Source organism: Bufo gargarizans, chromosome 2 (genome assembly GCF_014858855.1).
Source record: "Bufo gargarizans isolate SCDJY-AF-19 chromosome 2, ASM1485885v1, whole genome shotgun sequence".
NCBI classification, from domain to species: Eukaryota; Metazoa; Chordata; class Amphibia; order Anura; family Bufonidae; genus Bufo; species Bufo gargarizans.
Window position 1 is genome coordinate 319,539,974 of NC_058081.1, and position 22,522 is coordinate 319,562,495.

Consider the following 22,522-nt stretch of genomic DNA (forward strand, 5'->3'; position numbering starts at 1 on the left):
GCACACAGGCGCGCGCGCTCACAGGAACGGAAGGTAAGCGAGTGGATCTCCAGCCTGCCAGCGGCGATCGCTCGCTGGCAGGCTGGAGATGTGATTTTTTTAACCCCTAACAGGTATATTAGACGCTGTTTTGATAACAGCGTCTAATATACCTGCTACCTGGTCCTCTGGTGGTCCCTTTTGTTTGGATCGACCACCAGAGGACACAGGTAGCTGTGTAAAGTACCACAAAACACTACACTACACTACACCCCCCCCTGTCACTTATTAACCCCTTATGAACCACTGATCACCCCATATAGACTCCCTGATCACCCCCCTGTCATTGATCACCCCCCTGTAAGGCTCCATTCAGACGTCCGTATGATTTTTAAGGATCCACTGATACATGGATCGGATCCGCAGAACACATGCGGAAGTCTGAATGGAGCTTTACAGGGGGGTGATTAATGACAAGGGGATGATCACGCATATAGACTTCCTGATCACTTCCCTGTCATTGATCACCACCCTGTCATTGATCACCCCCCCGTAAGGCTCCATTCAGACGTCCGTATGATTTTTACGGATCCACTGATACATGGATCGGATCCGCAAAACACATGCGGACGTCTGAATGGAGCCTTACAGGGGGGTAATCAATGACAGAGGGGTGATCACTCATATAGACTCCCTGATCACCTCCGTCATTGATCACCCCCCTGTAAGGCTCCATTCAGACGTCCGTATGATTTTTACGGATCCACTGATACATGGATCAGATCCGCAAAACACATGCGGATGTCTGAATGGAGGGCCTTACAAGGGGGTGATCAATGACAAGGGGGTGATCACCCATATAGACTCCCTGATCACCTCCGTCATTGATCACCCCCCTGTAAGGCTCAATTCAGACGACCGCATGTGTTTTGCGGATCCGATCCATGTATCCGTGGATCCGTAAAAAATCATACGGACGTCTGAATGGAGCCTTACAGGGGGGTGATCAATGACGGAGGTGATCAGGGAGTCTATATGGGTAATCACCCCTCTTTCATTGATCACCCCCCTGTAAGGCTCCATTCAGATGTCCGCATATGTTTTGCGGATCCGATCCATGTATCCGTGGATCCGTAAAAAATCATACGGACGTCTGAATGGAGCCTTACAGGGGGATGATCAATGACAGGGGGGTGATCACCCCATATAAACTCCCTGATCACCCCCCTGTCATTGATCACCCCCTGTAAGGCTCCGTTCAGACATTTTTTTGGGCACAAGTTAGCGGAATTTTTTTTTGTTTTTGTTTTTGTTTTTTCTTACTAAGTCTCATATTCCACTAACTTGTGTCAAAAAATAAAATCTCACATGAACTCACCATACCCCTCACGAAATCCAAATGTGTAAAATTTTTTAGACATTTATATTCCAGACTTCTTTTCACGCTTTAGGGCCCCTAAAATGCCAGGGCAGTATAAATACCCCACATGTGACCCCCTTTCGGAAAGAAGACACCCCAAGGTATTCCGTGAGGGGCATATTGAGTCCATGAAAGATTGAAATTTTTGTCCTAAGTTAGCGGAAAGGGAGACTTTGTGAGAAAATACAAAAAAAATCTATTTCCGCTAACTTGTGCCAAAAAATAAAAAATTCTAGGAACTCGCCATGCCCCTCACGGAATACCTTGGGGTGTCTTCTTTCCAAAATGGGGTCACATGTGGGGTATTTATACTGCCCTGGCATGTTAGGGGCCCGAAAGCGTGAGAAGAAGACTGGGATCCAAATGTCTAAAAATGCCCTCCTAAAAGGAATTTGGGCCGCTTTGCGCATCTAGGCTGCAAAAAAGTGTCACACATGTGGTATTGCCGTACTCAGGAGAAGTTGGGGAATGTGTTTTGGGGTGTCATTTTACATATACCTATGCTGGGTGAGATAAATATCTTGGTCAAATGCCAACTTTGTATAAAAAAATTGGAAAAGTTGTCTTTTGCCAAGATATTTCTCTCACCCAGCATAGGTATATGTAAAATGACACCCCAAAACACATTCCCCAACTTCTCCTGAGTACAGTGATACCAGATGTGTGACACTTTTTTGCAGCCAAGGTGGGCAAAGGGGCACATATTCCAAAATGCACCTTTTGGATTTCGCAGGCCATTTTTTACACATTTTGATTGCAAAGTACTTCTCACACATATGGGCCCCTAAATTGCCAGGGCAGTATAACTACCCCACAAGTGACCCCATTTTGGAAAGAAGACACCCCAAGGTATTCCGTGAGGGGCATGGCGAGTTCCTAGAATTTTTTATTTTTTGTCGCAAGTTAGTGGAATATGAGACTTTGTAAGGAAAAAAATAAAAATTAAAAATATCATCATTTTCCGCTAACTTGTGGCAAAAAATAAAAAATTCCAGGAACTCGCCGTGCCCCTCACAGAATACCTTGAGGTGTCTTCTTTCCAAAATGGGGTCATTTGTGGGATAGTTATACTGCCCTGGCAATTTAGGGGCCCAAATGTGTGAGAAGTACTTTGCAATCAAAATGTGTAAAAAATGGCCTGCGAAATCCGAAAGGTGCACTTTGGTATGTGTGCCCCTTTGCCCACCTTGGCTGCAAAAAAGTGTGACACATCTGGTATCGCCGTACTCAGGAGAAGTTGGGGAATGTGTTTTGGGGTGTCATTTTACATATACCTATGCTGGGTGAGATAAATATCTTGGTCAAATGCCAACTTTGTATAAAAAAATTGGAAAAGTTGTCTTTTGCCAAGATATTTCTCTCACCCAGCATGGGTATATGTAAATTGACACCCCAAAACACATTCCCCAACTTCTCCTGAGTACGGCGATACCAGATGTGTCACACTTTTTTGCTGCCAAGGTGGGCAAAGGGGCACATATTCCAAAGTGCACCTTTCGGATTTCACCGGTCATTTTTTACACATTTTGATTGCAAAGTTCTTCTCACACATTTGGGCCCCTAAATTGCCAGGGCAGTATAACTACCCCACAAGTGACCCCATTTTGGAAAGAAGACACCCCAAGGTATTCCGTGAGGGGCATGGCGAGCTCCTAGAATTTTTTATTTTTTGTCGCAAGTTAGTGGAATATGAGACTTTGTAAGAAAAAAAAAAAATCATCATTTTCCGCTAACTTGTGACAAAAAATAAAAAGTTCTATTCACTCACTATGCCTATCAGCGAATACCTTAGGATGTCTACTTTCCGAAATGGGGTCATTTGTGGGGTTTTTCTACTGTTTGGGCATTGTAGAACCTCAGGAGACATGACAGGTGCTCAAAAATTCAGAGCTACTTCAAAAAGCGGAAATTCAAATTTTTTTTTACCATAGTTTGTAAACGCTATAACTTTTACCCAAACCATTTTTTTTTGCCCAAACATTTTTTTTATCAAAAACATGTAGAACAATAAATTTAGCGAAAAATTTATATATGGATGTCGTTTTTTTTGCAAAATTTTACAGCTGAAAGTGAAAAATGTCATTTTTTTGCAAGAAAATCGTTAAATTTCGATTAATAACCAAAAAAGTAAAAATGTCAGCAGCAATGAAATACCACCAAATGAAAGCTCTATTAGTGAGAAGAAAAGGAGGTCAAATTCATTTGGGTGGTAAGTTGCATGACCGAGCGATAAATGATGAAAGTAGTGTAGTGCAGAAGTGTAAAAAGTGCTCTGGTCATTAAGGGGGTTTCAGCTAGCGGGGTTAAAGTGGTTAAACTGAAGAGTCTCTCAGTAGAAGTAGCAACAGAGAAGCAAAAACAGCAAATATTGGCACTTTAAACTCCTACATCGGTGTGTACTGAGAGACTAAGGTATCTCATTTTCCTAGCCTGGCTGTATAATACACTAGAAAAAACATGGCTGATGAAATGACAATAGTCTGTCAGAGAAGTTTAAGCTAGGTTGCCAACTCTCCTAAAACATTCAGGAGGCTCCCAGAAAAAGGAGAGACCTCCTGATCTCTCAGAAGAGATGGAAAATCTCCAGTGACAGCATGGAGGGCTGCTGTTGAAATGGGGGAAAATGTCTCTAAAAAGGCAGTGTAGCCTGAAAAAGCCCATGACAATAGAAGTAAAGATTCTGGCATGTGCTACAACATCAGGGAGGCAAGCTTTCAGAAGAGTTGATAAATCTCCCGGGGACAGAATGGAGAGCTGCTGTTCAAATGGGGGAAAATGTTTTTAAAAAGGAAGAGTAGACTGAAAAAGCCCATGACAATAGAAGAAAAGATTCTGGCATGTGCCACAACTTCTAGGAGGCAATGTCATGCCCTGCTCAGGCTATGTAGGTCTGCCAGGTTAGCAGCGCGTGTGTAGCCTTTTTGTTTTTGTTTTGGAATTGAGCTATATCCGCCTCCCTTCAGGTGCACTGGGTGGGGTTGTTGGTTTGAGTTTAAATTACGCCCACTCCCAGTGTCCTGTGCGGGTTATAACTGCTGTCTGGCTCAGAGGAAGAAAGGAAGGATTTGCTGTTCCTGCTCAGTAAAAGATGAGTTGGTTTTGTTTTCTTGTGGTTGTCTGTCTAGGCTGTTAGAGAGACGCCTGCCCCCTCCAGGTCCTGAGGGAGCAGGCTGCCTCTTTCCCCCTTTCACCATCTTAGGGATTCTAGGGAATCTTCAGCCTAGGCACGAGGACACGTTATTCCCATCTTCCGGGTCTGAACGTGGGCAAAGAAGTCTAGGGAGAGCTGGTAGGGATTTGTCAGGAGGTGACCTCTATCCCCAGCTTCTTGCCTAGACACTTGTTTGTTTATTTCCTGTGTATCTTGTATCCTATCTGCCTTGACAGGCAAGCTTTCAGAAGTTGAGAAGTATGGGTTTGAGGTAAAGTTGTATTTGCCATATCTTTGCTTTTTGGCTTATTCACCTAGAGCCGTAGTTTTTGTTGTTTTTTTTCACCTTGGGCATAGGTCCAGTCAGCTGCCTTCACCCTATATCTTACTACTCAAAGTAGCTTTTTTGTGCAGCCTGGCCCCAGCAGGCATAAGCTATGTTTGCTCTCCTCTAGCTATGCAATGATGAATGAATTCACCTGGTTTGAAATTCACTTATTGCATATTTATGAGACAAAAGTCAATCAGTTTTCCAATTGTATTCTCTGCGCAAACAAAGCAGGTAACAGACAAAATGGTAAATGAGGCAAATCAATGTTTTTACCCCTACTTCTGGCAAAATGTTGCTCCCATATACCAGCCTTGATGCATCTAATTGACTTAGAGGCAAATGCCTCTTAATACATTAGCTGCATCTCATCTCTGGCCCTCCATGTGCCAGAAATCCAATTTTCTGCCAGACGGGAGCTATAATCTATGCCATTTACTAAGCTATAGTTAATCTGGCGGGCCACATGAAGCCCCTCCCCACCCAGTAAGCCACACCCCTTTCTTGCTAGTTTGCAAGAGTGGCAAGAACCTCAAAAAGTTGCAACTTATGGCACACATATGGTGTGGGCACCATAATTTAAGCCTTTTTATGCCACAATAGGGGTGCAAGTAGCTTAATAAATGTCCCTCAATCACAGTGTTGATTGAGCTGATAAATCAGTTGGTGTGTCAAAATAGCAAAATTAAAGATGAATTTTCTTAGCTCCTATGTGCTGTCAAAATGTTCAGAATGAAGTGGAGGAACCCATGAAATCTTAGTCACTAAGCCAACCAATGTGTTAAAATAACTCTGTGATATATATATATATATATATATATATATATATATATATATATATTATTTTCCTTGTCCTTGTCCCATGAATGAAACTGGAACCATCATCCCCTGCATGAAGTGTGGACATGAGCAGCGTAAGCCAAATACAAGGAAATATTGTGCACAGTGGATTTCTAACTGGAGTTATTTGTGGCTAGCTTACCTACAATTACATTGTTCTACACTTTGGTTGCAAATTGTTTTCACCATTCGTTCATGGTATTAACAAAAGGGTAACAGTCATTGGTTCAGGTAAATGTTTTTTGTGTGAAGATGAAACCTCCTACTCCTCTGTACTCTTATTGGTCTCTATGATGTTGTACAAATTTTATTCTACATTTCCTAAATATATAATTTTGCATACTCACTTGGCTAGATTGTTCAATCCGTTTAGACTATCAGAATCAACTTTGGCAATTTTGTTTCCATCAAGGTGAAGATCAGTTAGAGAAGTTGGCAAACCTAAAAAAAAATAATGTACAAATTAGGTCAAAACATTCATATTTAAATGATAGGTGTTATCAACAGATGCTGCTAGTTTTAATGAAGCATTTAAATATATCACAATTATATAACATTACATTAATATATTGTGCTGGGTCTTCCCCTTTAAGACTTTTACAGTGCCAGTAATATGTCTCTCCTTCTTGTGTGTCTTTCCTCTGTAAACTGTATAAATGAGATTAGTGAATCGTTTGTAAACATATCAAATCCATTTACAAGTTCCCAAAATTTGGCTTTCAAATAAGGCTGAATTTTTTTAGATTTGATTTGTGTGAATTGCTCAAAATGGCACATATCAGTACAGCAGTGAGCCCTGTGGATGAAGACATGATCCATGGCCATTAGGTTTGCCCATAATGCCTCATCTCTTTCTTCAACTGAACTGCGCATGCAATAGGATATACAGTTGAGGCAGGTAGAGTTATTGATTTTATTTATTTATTGGTAAAGAGGTTTTAGCTAGGGGTGGAACAAGGGTCAGATTAGTTAGAGTACTGTTTGTGCTACTTTGGTGCAACCAGCCATTTAATTTTAATTATAAAAATTCTGTCTATCACAAGGTAGTGTACCTGACATGTTGTTTTGGGTAACGCACTTCTACCTGTCCAATTGCAAATCTTGTTTAAAAAATGTGCACATTTAATAAAACAAAATCTATCATATACTAGTGTATCTGACTTGATTTGTTGTGCTTGAGACATTATTATATAGTAGTGGTCTCTGTCCAGCAATATAGCATGACTTTTCAGTGTTTAACCACCTCAGCCCCCCTAGCTTAAACACCCTTAATGACCAGACCACTTTTTACAATTCTGCACTACACTACTTTCACCGTTTATTGCTCAGTCATGCAACTTACCACCCAAATTAATTTTACCTCCTTTTCTTCTCACTAATAGAGCTTTCATTTAGTGGTATTTCATTGCTGCTGACATTTTTTTTTTGTTATTAATCGAAATTTACTGAAATTTTTGCAAAAAAATGAAATTTTTCCACTTTCAGTTGTAATTCTTTTTTTTTTTTTTTAATTACATCTATATATAAATTTTTCTCTAAATTCATTGTTCTACATATCTTTGATAAAAAAAATGTTTGGGTAAAAATAAAATGGTTTGGGTAAAAGTTATAGCATTTACAAACTATGGTACAAAAATGTGAATTTCCGCTTTTCAAAGCAGCTCTGACTTTCTGAGCACCTGTGATGTTTACTGAGGTTCTACAATGCCCAGACAGTAAAAAACCCCCACAAATGACCCCATTTCGGAAAGTAGACACCCTAAGGTATTCACTGATGGGCATAGTGAGTTCATAGAACTTTTTATTTTTTGTCACAAGTTAGCGGAAAATGATGATTTTTTTTTCTTACAAAGTCTCATATTCCACTAACTTGTGACAAAAAATAAAAACTTCCATGAACTCACTACTCCCATCATGAAATACCTTGGGGTGTCTTCTTTCCAAAATGGGGTCACTTGTGGGGTAGTTATACTAGTTATACTAGATTTTTTTTAGTTTATGTCACAAGTTAGTGGAATATGAGACTTTGTAAGAAAAAAAAATCATCATTTTCCACTAACTTGTGACAAAAAATCTAAAATTCTAGGAACTCGCCATTACCCTCACGGAATACCTTGGGGTGTCTTCTTTCCAAAATGGGATCACTTGTGGGGTAGTTATACTGCCCTGGCATTTTAGGGGCCCTAATGCGTGAGAAGTAGTTTGAACTCAAAATGTGTAAAAAATGCCCTGTGAAATCCTAAAAGTGCTCTTTGGAATTTGTCCCCTTTGCCCACCTAGGCTGCAAAAAAGTGTCACACATGTGGTATCGCCGTACTCAGGAGAAGTTGGGCAATGTGTTTTGGGGTGTCTTTTTACATATAACCATGCTGGGTGAGAAAAATATCTCAGCAAAAGACAACTTTTTCAATTTTTTTATACAAAGTTGGCATTTGACCAAGATATTTCTCTCACCCAGCATAGGTATATGTAAAATGACACCCCAAAATACATTGCCCTACTTCTCCTGAGTACGGCAATACCACATGTGTGACACTTTTTTGCAGCCTACATGCGCAAAGGGTCTGAAATTCCTTTTAGGAGGGCATTTTTAGACATTTGGATTCCAGACTTCTTCTCACGCTTTAGGGCCCCTAAAATGCCAGGGCAGTATAAATACCCCACATGTGACCCCATTTTGGAAAAAAGACACCCCAAGGTATTCAATGAGGGGCATGGCGAGTTCATAGAAGATTTTTTTTTGTGCACAAGTTAGCGGAAATTTTCTATTTTTTTTTTCTCACAAAGTCTCATATTCCTCTTACTTGGGACAAAAAGTTAAATCTTTCATGGACTCAATATGCCCCTCAGCGAATACCTTGGGGTGTCTTCTTTCCAAAATGGGGTCACATGTGGGGTATTTATACTGCCTTGGCATTTTAGGGGCCCTAAAGCGAGAGAAGAAGTCTGGAATATGAATGTCTAAAAATTGTTACGCATTTGGATTCCGTGAGGGGTATGGTGAGTTCATGTGAGATTTTATTTTTTGACACAAGTTAGTGGAATATGAGACTTTGTAAGAAAAAAATATATATATCAATTTCCGCTAACTTGTGCCAAAAAATGTCTAAATGGTGATCAGGGAGTCTATATGGGGTGATCAATGACAGGGGGGTGATCAGGGAGTCTATATGGGGTGATCAGGGGTTAATTAGGGGTTAATAAGTGACGGGGGGGTTGTATTGTGGTGCTTGGTGCTACTTATTACAGAGCTGCCTGTGTCCTCTGGTGGTCGATCCAAGCAAAAGGGACCACCAGAGGACCAGGTAGCAGGTATATTAGACGCTGTTATCAAAACAGCGTCTAATATACCTGTTAGGGGTTAAAGAAATCGCATCTACAGCCTGCCAGCGAACGATCGCCACTGGCAGGCTGTAGATCCACTCTCTTACCTGCAGTTCCTGTGAACACGCGCCTGTGAAGGCGCAAGCCTGTGTGCACGCGTTCACAGGAAGTCTCGCGTCTCGCGAGATGACTCGCCGATGCGTCACTCTGCCTGAGACAACCGCCTAACGCAGGATCGCGGTCCAGAGGCGGTTAAATAGTCTTCACAATAAATTGTTTGGTAAACAACAGTGGGCAATGGGCGAGGTAATGGACAATGAAAGACCTGTGCCAAGTCGTCTGTAACTGAGAAAGTGAACTGGGCTAGTTCCAGCCACCCACAATCGGTGCACTCTCTTGTCTAGCATCTAGTGTACTGTCAGAAAGAGTATTCAACATGGCAGGTAGTATCAAGAAGTCAAAGCGGACAAAACTGTATTTTTGTGAAAATGAATGAATCAAGCATGGATTCGTGAGAATTTTCATACACCTCTTGCTAATGCCAATAAATAGATCTGCCATTGCTGACAGTGGCTATTTATCACCGTCCTAATGATGCCACTGCTGCTGTGTGCCTGTCCATCATGTTCCGTAGTGTACTGCTGTAGCTACTACTACTACTGCCAATAATACTACACCTACATAGTTTCACATCTCCTATCTGTCAGGTTCTGTCAGGTTCCATATTGTACAGCTGCTATAATGATTACTACTGCCACTACAACTACCCATACACGGCCACACATTTGCCATTTCCATCACGTTCAATACTGTGCTCTTCCAACTTGGCTAGTACTGCTGCTACTACTACCGCTACACAGTCGCACATCTTTTGCCATGTCCATCAGGTTCCATACTATGCTGCTGCCAAAAAAGGGATAAATTGTGAACCACTTGTTCAGAACAACCATTGCTTTCTGATACTACTGTGTGCATATACACATTAGCATGCATCTGCCCCCAATAATGGAAATATTTTGGATTGTTCAGAATAAGCAATTTTTTGTGGTGTTACTGAGTGTATAAACTGCCTCCAATTAGACATCGTTTTTGGAATGTATTGTAATTTCAAATCCATAAAAAAAAATCTGACATTGCAAGGTATTATTAAACAGGCTGTTTGCTACCACCAGAAACATGCATTTGCTAATAGTCATGACTCTGTCACTTTGGAATTTCTAATGCTGTCTTTGTTATAAAGAGCTTGTAAGAGTTTGGATACACTACTAGGAGACAACAGAGTATAATACACAACTTTTTATGGCAGTCTAAGCACTTTTACATTTATTTGTACCCAAATGGAATCTGCCAAGTAATTCATTAGAATTGGACCCCAAATTAATTTCAGGAAATTCATTTCTCTCTACTGTTTATTAATTATTGCACTGCAATTCTATATCCCTGCAGTGTTACTTGTGGCCACCAGAAGCAACTGTGGGACCAAGTAGAATATTCAACAATAAAAGTAGCTGTAAAACAGGAAGTGTTTCAATTGGTGCTTAGACCAAATGAAGTGAAAGGGAGGTCTGATAGCTCTGAAAGGGCCCAAGGAACCAGCTTAAGAATCAGTAAAAAAAACATACACAGTGAGTGTAACAAGCACAGCTATGCAGTGACCTTGCAGCAGAAGACACCAGAATAGGTATAGAGACTAAAAAGGGATGCTAGATGCACGTAAAAGTAACAATATAACAATAGCAAAGACAGGTGCGCTCTGCGGTCTTACTAAAGTAAATTTTACAAAACCTGCAAAGACAGAGAGGATGTAACTGAAAGGTTTATCTGGGGCTGCAATGAGAAGGAGCAGGAAGAATACTCTGACCCCTGGCTCTAACACATGGTGTCAGACTCAGAGATAACTTCATATCATCCTGCTGTGACTGAGAGAAGTGAGCTATCCAGTCCACAATGCCATCCTCTATGTCTTCAATTATAATGTGGTGCTGAACGGAAGCCAAGGAGAAAAGTGGCCTACTACTACAAAACTGATGTCTGGTGCTGCTACTGCTGTTTGTAGTCCTACCCACATTCTACCACTCAGATGATGAGGCATGGGTCTTTCGTTTGCCACTATTTCATTCTGACATTTTATTATGACACTATAAATGACATGAGTTTGGTACACAGAAAATTAAACTATAATAACAATATTGTAAGTGTTTTTTCTATAATTTAAAGACGGGGCATATTTAATCCCTCTCACCTTCTACCAACACAGTGCACACTGGTATTGACAATTTACAATGGTAATAAGGCAGTTTTTGTATTAAAATGTGTTTGCTGTAACCGAAGGATATCTTGCAGTAGTACAATACATTCACTAAAATGGGTATAATAGTGTTATTGCAGTAAAATGTGTTTGTTGTAACACTGATTGGTATCTTACACTTATATGCAATGCCAGTATATTAATGGCATTATTGCAGTAAAATGCTTTTGCTGTAACTAGCCATTATCTTGTGTTAACATACGTGTTCAATAATAATGGCGTTATTGAAGTAAAATGTTTTTGCTGTAACTCAGAATGGTATATTGCAGTAACATACAAAGCGTTTAGTAACATGGGTATAATACACTTTAACGCCCAGTTACAAATGGTAAATGGAAACAGTTTTTTAGAAAAAAAATAAAATCTGTAATGCAGAATTTGCCGGCAAGCTGTATGAAACAATTAGAAAAAATCCAAACTATAAACGTGTGTACACAGCACTGCCCTGAGGGCGTTTTTAGCAATGCTGTTTACATGCTTTTATATTTCGGATACTTTGAAAGTATGAAATAAAACCTATGGTTATAACATTGCCTGTCAGTCTGCACTATCTTCCTCTATCTTTAAAGCGATTTGCTGCATGATATACATATCTCAGGAGAGCCATTTATTCCATCTGGGCTGAGCTGAGAGCTACGACCCTCTGCAAGTGAGTACAGCATTGATTGCGGTGAGGGACATCTACACAGACAGCGTGTGAAGTTTCTATGAAGAGATATAGGACTGGATAGTAGACCTCTCTATCCTATATTCTCTTTGAGGTAGCAGTGAGTCTCTGAGGCCTCTGCCTTGTTTTTGGATGAACCGTTATAAAAAGGTTATAGAGCCAGTGGCATATGCGTTGTCACATTTATTATGATGCAATCAATATATGATAAATTTATTGTGGTAGACCACTTAGTGACAAATGATTCATGGTATAACCCCTTCAATGCAATTCAAGCATTGACCTTTGTCAAGCAAATATGAGGCATGTCCACCTCACTCCTTTCTTTCACCAAAAGCTGAACCAGATTTCTTGATAAAGGCCATAATTGACTATAATTGCCATTTGAATAAATCTGGATGCGTACTGCTTCAGTCTGCCCAATATACTGAATACTATGAATAGCCCTTGTCCCTATCTTATACGAAGGATGGCCTTATGTCTATCCCATGCATGTTTGAACTCCTTAACTGTATTTGCAGCTACCACTTCTGCAGGAAGGCTATTCCATGCATCCACTACTCTCTCAGTAAAGTAATACTTCCTGATATTACTTTTAAACCTTTGCCCCTCTAATTTAAAACTATGTCCTCTTGTAGTTGTTTTTCTTCTTTTAAATATTTTCTCCTCTTTTACTTTGTTGATTCCCTTTATGTATTTAATAGTTTCTATCATATCCCCTCTGTCTCGTCTTTCTTCCAAGCTATACATGTTAAGGTCCTTTAATCTTTCCTGGTAAGTTTTATCCTGCAATCCATGTACTAGTTTAGTAGCTCTTCTCTGATCTCCAAAGTATCAATATCCTTCTGGAGATATGGTCTCCAGAAATGAGGTCTCACTAGTGCTCTGTAGAGCGGCATGAGCACCTTCCTCTTTCTACTGGTAATGCCGCTCCCTATACACTCAAGAATTCTGCTAGCATTTCCTGCTGCTCTGTGACATTGTCTGCCTACCTTTAAGTCTTCTGAAATAATGACCCCTAAATCCCTTTCCTCAGATACTGAGGTTAGGACTGTATCACAGATTTTATATTCTGCTCTTGGGTTTTTACGCCCCAGGGGCATTATCTTGCACTTATCAACATTAAATTTTAGTTGCCAGATTTTTGATCATTCCTCTAGTTTTCCTAAATCCTTTTCCATTTGGTGTATCCCTCCAGGAACATCAACCCTGTTACAAATCTTTGTGTCATCTGTAAAAAGACACACCTTACCATTGAGGCCTTCTGTTTCACCTTACAATTTCGCTGATAAAGATATTAAACAATATGGGTCCCAGAACAGATCCCTGAGGTACCCCACTGGTAACAAGACCATGGTCTGAATATACTCCATTGACTACAACCCTCTGTTGTCTGTCCCTTAGCCACTGTCTAATCCTTTAAACAATATGGGAGTCCAAGCCCAAAGACTGCAATTTATTAATAAGCCTTATATGTGGGATGGTATCAAAAGCCTTACTAAAGTCTAAATAAGCGATGTCTACTGCACCTCCGCCATCTATTATTTTAGTCAACCAATCAAAAAAATCAATAAGATTACAGTAAACACCATGGGCCACACACATAATGAACAGGAGGTGACCTCATTGACTTCTGTTGGAGAGTTTTGTAGGTATGCTGTGTGACCAGTGCAGAGGTTAGGATGGAGTAGGTTAGCTATGGTATCACCTATTTTGAATGGTGGATCATGTGTGATAGATAGATAGATTGTAATCCTGCATGTAATAAGCACCTATTATTAGGGTTTGTGGCCAGTACAACAACTGCAGGATAATATATATATATATATATATATATATATATACAGACGTGGACAAAATTGTTGGTACCCTTTGGTCAATGAAAGAAAAAGTCACAATGGTCACAGAAATAACTTTAATCTGACAAAAGTAATAATAAATTAAAATTCTATAAATGTTAACCAATGAAAGTCAGACATTGTTTTTCAACCATGCTTCAACAGAATTATGTAAAAAAATAAACTCATGAAACAGGCATGGACAAAAATGATGGTACCCCTAGAAAACACAGAACATAATGTGACCAAAGGGACATGTTAATTCAAGGTGTGTCCACTAATTAGCATCACAGGTGTCTACAACCTTGTAATCAGCCATTGGGCCTATATATATGGCTCCAGGTAATCACTGTGTTGTTTGGTGATATGGTGTGTACCACACTCGACATGGACCAGAGGAAGCAAAGGAAAGAGCTGTCTCAAGAGATCAGAAAGAAAATTATAGACAAGCATGTTAAAGGTAAAGGCTATAAGACCATCTCCAAGCAACTAGATGTTCCTGTGAGTACAGTTGCACATATTATTCATAAGTTTAAGATCCATGGGACTGTAGCCAACCTCCCTGGACGTGGCCGCAGGAGGAAAATTGATGACAAATCTAAGAGACGGATAATCCGAATGGTAACAAAAGAGCCTAGAAAGACTTCTAAAGAGATTCAAGGTGAACTTCATGCTCAAGGAACATCAGTGTCAGATCGCACCATCCGTCGTTGTTTGAGCCAAAGTGGACTACATGGGAGACGACCAAGGAGGACACCATTGTTGAAAACGAATCATAAAAAAGCAAGACTGGAATATGCCAAACTACATGTTGACAAGCCACAAAGCTTCTGGGAGAATGTCCTGTGGACAGATGAGACAAAAATCGAAGTTTTTGCCAAGGCACATCAGCTGTATGTTCACAGACGAAAAAATGAAGCATATCAAGAAAAGAACACTGTCCCTACTGTGAAACATGGAGGAGGCTCTGTTATGTTCTGGGGCTGCTTTGCTGCGTCTGGCACAGGGTGTCTTGAATCTGTGCAGGGTACAATGAAATCTCAAGACTATCAAGGAATTCTAGAGAGAAATGTACTAGCCAGTGTCAGAAAGCTTGGTCTCAGTCGCAGGTCATGGGTCTTGCAACAGGACAATGACCCAAAACACACCGCTAAAAACACCCAAGAATGGCTAAGAGGAAAAAATTGGACTATTCTAAAGTGGCCTTCTATGAGCCCTGACCTCAATCCTATTGAGCATCTTTGGAAGGAGCTGAAACATGCAGTCTGGAAAAGGCACCCTTCAAACCGGACACAACTGGAGCAGTTTGCTCATGAGGAGTGGGCCAAAATACCTGCTGAGAGGTGCAGATGTCTCATTGACAGTTACAGGAAGCGTTTGATTGCAGTGATTGCCTCAAAAGGTTGCGCAACAAAATATTAAGTTAGGGGTACCATCATTTTTGTCCATGCCTGTTTCATGAGTTTATTTTTTTACATAATTCTGTTGAAGCATGGTTGAAAAACAATGTCTGACTTTCATTGGTTAACATTTATAGAATTTTAATTTATTATTACTTTTGTCAGATTAAAGTTATTTCTGTGACCATTGTGACTTTTTCTTTCATTGACCAAAGGGTACCAACAATTTTGTCCACGTCTGTATATGTATATATATATATTGTAAAAAAGTCCAGCGGGAGCACCAACCAAGGAACGGGTGCAATGTCCACAAGGGCAGCGGCAATACCCCAATAGTACAGCTTAGAGAAAATAGGACTGCACTCCAGAATAAAAGTGAAATGAAAATAAAAATAGTGAGCTTTTATTCACCCATAATATGGCAACCTTCACTTTTATTCTGGAGTGCAGTCCTATTTTCTCTAAGCCATATATATATATATATATATATATATATACAGTACAGACCAAAAGTTTGGACACACCTTCTCATTCAAAGAGTTTTCTTTATTTTCATGACTATGAAAATTGTAGATTCACACTGAAAGCATCAAAACTATGAATTAACACATGTGGAATTATATACATAACAAAAAAGTGTGAAACATAAATGATGGTCCAACTAAACGCAAACCGGATGGAATTACATGCCGCTGCAGGATGCTGTGGTAGCCATGCTGGTTCAGTATGCCTTCAATTTTGAATAAATCCCCAACAGTGTCACCAGCAAAGCACTCCACACCCTCACACCTCCTCCTCCATGCTTGACGGTGGGAATCAGGCATGTAGAGTCCATCCGTTCACCTTTTCTGCGTCGCACAAAGACACGGTGGTTGGAACCAAAGATCTCAAATTTGGACTCATCAGACCAAAGCAGAGATTTCCACTGGTCTAATGTCCATTCCTTGTGTTCTTTAGCCCAAACAAGTCTCTTCTGCTTGTTGCCTGTCCTTAGCAGTGGTTTCCTAGCAGATATTCTACCATGAAGACCTGATTTACACAGTATTCTCTTAACAGTTGTTCTAGAGATGTGTCTGCTGCTAGAACTCTGTGTGGCATTGACCTGGTTTCTAATCTGAGCTGCTGTTAACCTGCGATTTCTGAGGCTGATAACTCGGATGAACTTATCCTCCGCAGCAGAGGGGACTCTTGGTCTTCCTTTCCTGGGGTGGTCCGCATGTGAGCCAGTTTCTTTGTAGCACTTGATGGTTTTTGTGACTGCACTTGGGGACACTTTCAAAGTTTTCCCAATTTTTCGGACTGACTGACCTTCATTTCTTAAAGTAATGATGGCCACTCGTTTTTCTTTACTTAGCTGCTTTTTTCTTGCCATAATACAAATTCTAACAGTCTATTCAGTAGGACTATCAGCTGTGTATCCACCTGACTTCTCCACAACGCAACTGATGGTCCCAACCCCATTTATAAGGCAAGAAATCCCACTTATTAAACCTGACAGGGCACACCTGTGAAGTGAAAACCATTTCAGGTGACTACCGCTTGAAGCTCATCAAGAGAATGCCAAGAGTGTGCAAAGCAGTAATCAAAGCAAAAGGTGGCTATTTTGAAGATCCTAGAATATGACATATTTTCCGTTGTTTCACACGTTTTTGTTATGTATATAATTCCACATGTGTTACGGTAATTCATAGTTTTGATGCCTTCAGTGTGAATCTACAATTTCCATAGTCATGAAAATAAAGAAAACTCTTTGAATGAGAAGGTGTGTCCAAACTTTTGGTCTGTACTGTATATATATATATAGTAGCACCTCAGGGTTGCTTAGCACTCTGGGATCGCCTTCTTCTCAGCTTAGATTGTTGGCACACTTCAAGAAGCCACCCTAACACCATAGTTTGGGGGGTGGGCAAACTGGCCACAGCCAGCTTCATTATTGCTTTTACAGCAGTCAGTATACGTTCAAACACAGGATAACAAACAAAATCCTCGGCCATCTGGCCACTAACTACACAGATAGTTTCCCTCACTAGCAGGACCTGGGTCCATTATCCAGCTCCCCAAAACACAATTGATAGTGCATTCCACATATGTGATCAGAAGGTCCTGGCTCCCACAGGCCTTTGCACATCCTGCTTCTTCTCCAGACTAGGAGCCCTACTGAAAACATTCAGCCCAATGCCCAACAAAATGTTAAAACCATTAATAAAATGATTGATTGTTTTGCTGGACTGTGAACTATCTAATGTCTAAAAAGCTGTCTATGTGAGCAACAGTAAAAAGATGTAAAGTATATAACTTATTTCATAGTAGGACATAGCACATAAACATGTGTAGAGAAATATACTGTATACCCCAAAATTTATGTTAAACACATTTTGTTTCAAACAATTTTTTGGGCTGTAAGACTATAGAAATAAAGGGGGTAATTTAATAAACAGAAATGCACCTATATTTGGCGTATTTCTGGTGCAGATTGCCGTCCAAAGCTCCTTTGCGCTGATATCTGCAACTTTTCCCCGCTGACACAGGGTCTAAAGAAGTGGGTGTGGCGTGGGCTGGGAAGGAGACAGGCCGGCAGAGCCGTCTCATTTACCATTTTCTACGTTTTAGGCATAAAAAATTGTCTAAATGTAAGACAGCTAGGAAGCTCTCTTACATATAGAAGAGGTGCCTCTACATAACTTCAGCAAATCCACCGCCAGTGCAGGGCATCATTTTTCATAAATGTGCCGTAAAATATCCGTACAGGGAGACAGCTTCATGGACTGTGATTACATCATTATAAAGTTATCATGATATGTCATCTGGTAAGCAGAGGGTGTGGACTCACTAACGACTTAATGTCTTTGACTTAGAGCTACTTCTAAGGGTTATATAATGGTCCCCTAGTTTTCACCCCAGTACAGAGATCTGTCCTTCTCTGCAACCACCTGACTGCTACTTCTTGGAATAGTGTCAATTCAGTGACAGCCGACTCAGGCAGGTCAAAGAACACCTGTATATGGCACCAAGAAAACAGGCACAATCATGGTCAGTGGACAAGCCACAGTAATGGCTGGCAGAGTTCCTTGAATTTAGCAAACAGGCAATGAAGTCAGGGCAGGAGACACAGGGTTAATATGATGTACAGGTAGAAGTCAGGATGGGTGGAACAGGATTAACACAGTAAACAGGCAGAGATCAGGAGCTGTAGTTCAGAAGCCACAAAACATATTTGCAAATTAGGAACCTTAAGGTTCATGTCTGTTCCCATGGGAAAAGTGCCAAAAGTGTATATATCAAACAGCCATTGACTGGGGACTGAATAGGCCATGTTTATTGGCTCTTTAAAAGCCAATGAGAATGTATGTGTGTGTCTAGTGGCGTACATAGAGAAGTAAGGACCTCATGGCAAGCATCAAACCAGGCCCCCCAAATAGGACAGAAGGGTTTTCGACTAAACCCCTTTCAATGACCCTTGAGCCATTTGTTCCACTGCCTTATTTGCTAAAAAATATTCCTTTAGAGGATAGAATCCTGACCAAGTTTTCACCCCTAGCAGAAGAGGGGTTGATCCCAACTGGGCCCCCTCTTGCCCTGGGCCCCATAGCAGTTGAAAGGTCTGCCGCTATGGTAGTTACGCCCTTGTGTTTGCCCTTAGGCAATATGCACCAGGAGGTGGAGACAGCCACAAGCAGCTCAAAGCATGGAGCTGCAGAGAACAGGGTAACTGTCATGGAACCATGAACCAGACGTACAACAAGAGATAAGTGGAAAATAAGAAGGTTTTATTGAAGAGCAAGCCGTAAGCAAAGTCCGAACGGATGGCTAAACTGAAGCAGGGTCTTGCGGAGACAGAGGTCAGGAACCAGAAGGGTAGTCAGACGAAGCCAGGAACAGGAACCAACGGGGTAGTCAGACGAAGCCGGAATCAGGAACCAACGGGGTAGTCAGACGAAGCCGGAATCAGGAACCAACGGGGTAGTCAGACGAGGCCAGGATCAGGAACCAGAAGCAGCAGCAGTCTTGGAAGCATGTGAACACAGGAGGACCAAGCAAGGAACTGAAGCCACAGACCTCCTATATATATGAGCTAGGCATCCAGCTCCTCCCAGTGGGAAGGAGGAGCCGCAGGGTGGGAGGCTACAAGAAAACCCAGAAACCAAGATGGCCGCCAGCACATGTCAAACGAAGGGAACAGCAAGGAGGTAAGACCATGACAATACCTCCCCCTCAAGGGCCCCTCCTCCGCGGAGTAAGGAACGGTTTCTGAGGGAAGCGTGCGTGGAAGGCTCGGAGCAAGACAGGAGCATGGACATCTGCGGAGGGAACCCAGGAACGCTCCTCTGGACCATAACCACGCCAATGGACCAAAAACTGCACCCGGCCGCGGACCAGGCGTGAGTCCAGGATATTGCTCACCTCATACTCCTCACGATTGCCCACTTGGACCGGACGAGGCCGAGGAATCGAGGAAGTGAAACGATTACACACCAGTGGCTTCAACAGGGAGACATGAAACACGTTGGAGATCCGCATGCCAGGAGGAAGCGCAAGGGCATAGGCTACCGGGTTTACCCTGCGAAGCACTCGGAAGGGACCAACAAAGCGAGGCGCCAGCTTGGGAGTGGGCACTCGAAGGTTGAGGTTGCGGGTGGACAACCATACGCGGTCTCCGACCTGGTAGGAAGGAGCGGGCGCTCGTCTGCGATCAGCCTGGAGTTTCTGGCGCTGCGCAGAGACCTCAAGGGACCTCTGGATCTGTACCCAAGAAGCACGTAGGACGGAAAGGTGATCCTCCACAGCCGGAATATCCTGGGGAGAGAATACCTCCGGTAACACGGCAGGTTGGAACCCATAATTGGCCATGAAGGGAGACGTCCCAGAGGAAGAGTTCACCGCCGTGTTCCTGGCAAACTCAGCCCAAGGCAGGAGGTCAACCCAATTGTCTTGGTGATCGGAGACATAGCAACGAAGGAATTGCTCCAAGGCCTGATTGGATCGTTCTGCGGCCCCATTGGACTGAGGGTGGTAGGCCGAGGAGAAAGAGAGATGAATCCCCAACTGGGAGCAAAAGGCGCGCCAGAACCTGGACACAAACTGACTCCCCCGATCCGACACAATCTCCTTGGGCAAACCGTGCAACCGGAAGACCTCCCTGGCAAAAATCGAGGCCAACTCTTGTGCAGAGGGTAACTTCTTGAGAGGAACACAGTGGCACATTTTGGAAAACCGATCCACAATCATGAGAATGACCGTATGGCCTCGGGATGCAGGGAGGTCCACAATGAAATCCATCCCCAGGTGTGACCATGGACGCTCCCCGGTGGCTATGGGTTGCAAAAGGCCCAACGGAAGGTGCCGAGGGGACTTACTCTGGGCACAAACTGAGCATGCCGCTACATATGCGGCGATGTCGGAACGTAGAGAAGGCCACCAGAACAGACGTGAAACCGCCCAGGACAGCTGATTCTTTCCAGGGTGCCCCGCGGCCTTGGAGTCATGGTAGGTTCGCAACAACCGAGTGCGCAACTCCTCAGGCACAAAACATCTGCCGTTGGGTCTCCCAGAGGGAGCACCAGATTGAGCCGCCAAAATCTGCTCACCCAGAGGAGAAGTCAGGCTGGTGCGAATAGCGGCCAGGATCTGATTCGGGGGTATGACCGTAGTCGGAATCGACTCCTCCCCGGACAGCTCGGAGTACTGCCGTGATAAGGCATCCGCTCTGATGTTCTTGGAGCCGGGTAGGTAGGAGACCACGTAATTAAAACGTGACAAGAACAGAGCCCATCTGGCCTGACGTGGTGTCAATCTCTTGGCCTCAGAGAGGTAGGTCAGATTCTTGTGGTCCGTCAGGATGAGAACCGGAACCACCGAGCCCTCGAGCAAGTGCCTCCATTCTTTAAGGGCCTGCACGATGGCCAATAACTCCCTGTCACCAATCTGATAGTTGCACTCCGCGGAAGACAGTTTCCGGGAGTAAAACCCACAAGGAAGCAGAGGACCCTCTGGTGTTCTACGCTGAGACAGGAGGGCGCCTACTCCCGTCTCAGACGCGTCCACCTCGAGGACAAAAGGCAACCCAGGGTTGGGATGCGACAGAATCGGAGCCGACACAAAGGCGGACTTTAGAGCCTCAAAAGCTCGGATGGCCTCGAGCGGCCAGACCTGAGGATTACTGCCCTTCCTGGTCAGATCCGTGAGAGGCTTGGCTAGCATGGAAAAGTCCCTGATGAACTTCCGATAATAATTGGCGAAGCCCAAAAAGCGCTGCAGGGCACGAAGCCCACTGGGCTGGGGCCACTGTAAGACAGCCGAAACCTTCTCAGGATCCATGGAGAACCCCTCAGCGGAAATTATGTAACCTAAGAAGGTTACCTGGGATCGGTGAAATTCGCATTTCTCAAGCTTACCGAACAGCTTGTTCTCTCGTAAGCGTTGCAACACTCGTCTGACATCCAGAATGTGGGCCTCCATGGATGCAGAATATACCAAGATGTCATCCAAATAGACCACCACACACTGCTGCAACAGGTCACGGAAAACATCGTTGATGAATTCCTGGAAGACTGCGGGCGCATTGCACAACCCAAAGGGCATAACCAAGGATTCATAATGACCGGTCCTGGTGTTAAACGCGGTCTTCCACTCATCGCCCGCCTTGATCCTTACCAGGTTATATGCCGCCCTCAGGTCGAGTTTGGTAAAGACCGTGGCCCCTTTGAGGCGATCGAACAGCTCGGAAATCAAGGGTATCGGGTAAGCGTTCTTGATCGTGATGCGATTGAGACCCCTGTAATCGATGCAAGGCCTCAACTCGCCGCCCTTCTTTTTCACAAAGAAAAATCCAGCCCCTGCCGGGGACGAGGATTTGCGAATGTGTCCGCGTGAAAGCGCCTCCCTCACGTACTCCTCCATGGCCTCATTCTCCGCTACCGACAGTGGATAGACTTTGCCACGAGGAGGAACGGCACCGGATTGTAACTCTATGGCACAATCGTATGGGCGGTGCGGAGGTAGGGCAACCGCGCGCACCTTATCGAATACATCCCGGTACTCTTCGTATTCAGGAGGCAACAGAGAGTCCGAGGAAGTACACAGCAACTTGACAGGCCCATGGATGCAACTAGCCCCACACTGCGGTGACCACGAGAGGATCTCGACCGATCTCCAATCGAAAGTCGGATTATGCTTCTGGAGCCAGGGGTACCCCAAGACCACCGAGTAGTGTGGAGACGAAATAACCTGGAGACAGACCGACTCTCTGTGAACGGCACCAATGGCTATC

General features: G+C 42.9%; 1 protein-coding gene across 1 annotated transcript in view; it reads right to left on the reverse strand.

Annotated features, from left to right (window-relative positions):
- Window positions 1-22,522, reverse strand: part of DCN (decorin) — a 68,477-nt gene that overhangs the window by 7,699 nt on the left and 38,256 nt on the right. Inside the window, exon 6 of the mRNA XM_044277215.1 lies at window positions 6,066-6,159. Within this exon, the coding sequence (XP_044133150.1) occupies window positions 6,066-6,159 (94 nt within the window). The remainder of the gene's footprint in view (window positions 1-6,065; window positions 6,160-22,522) is intronic.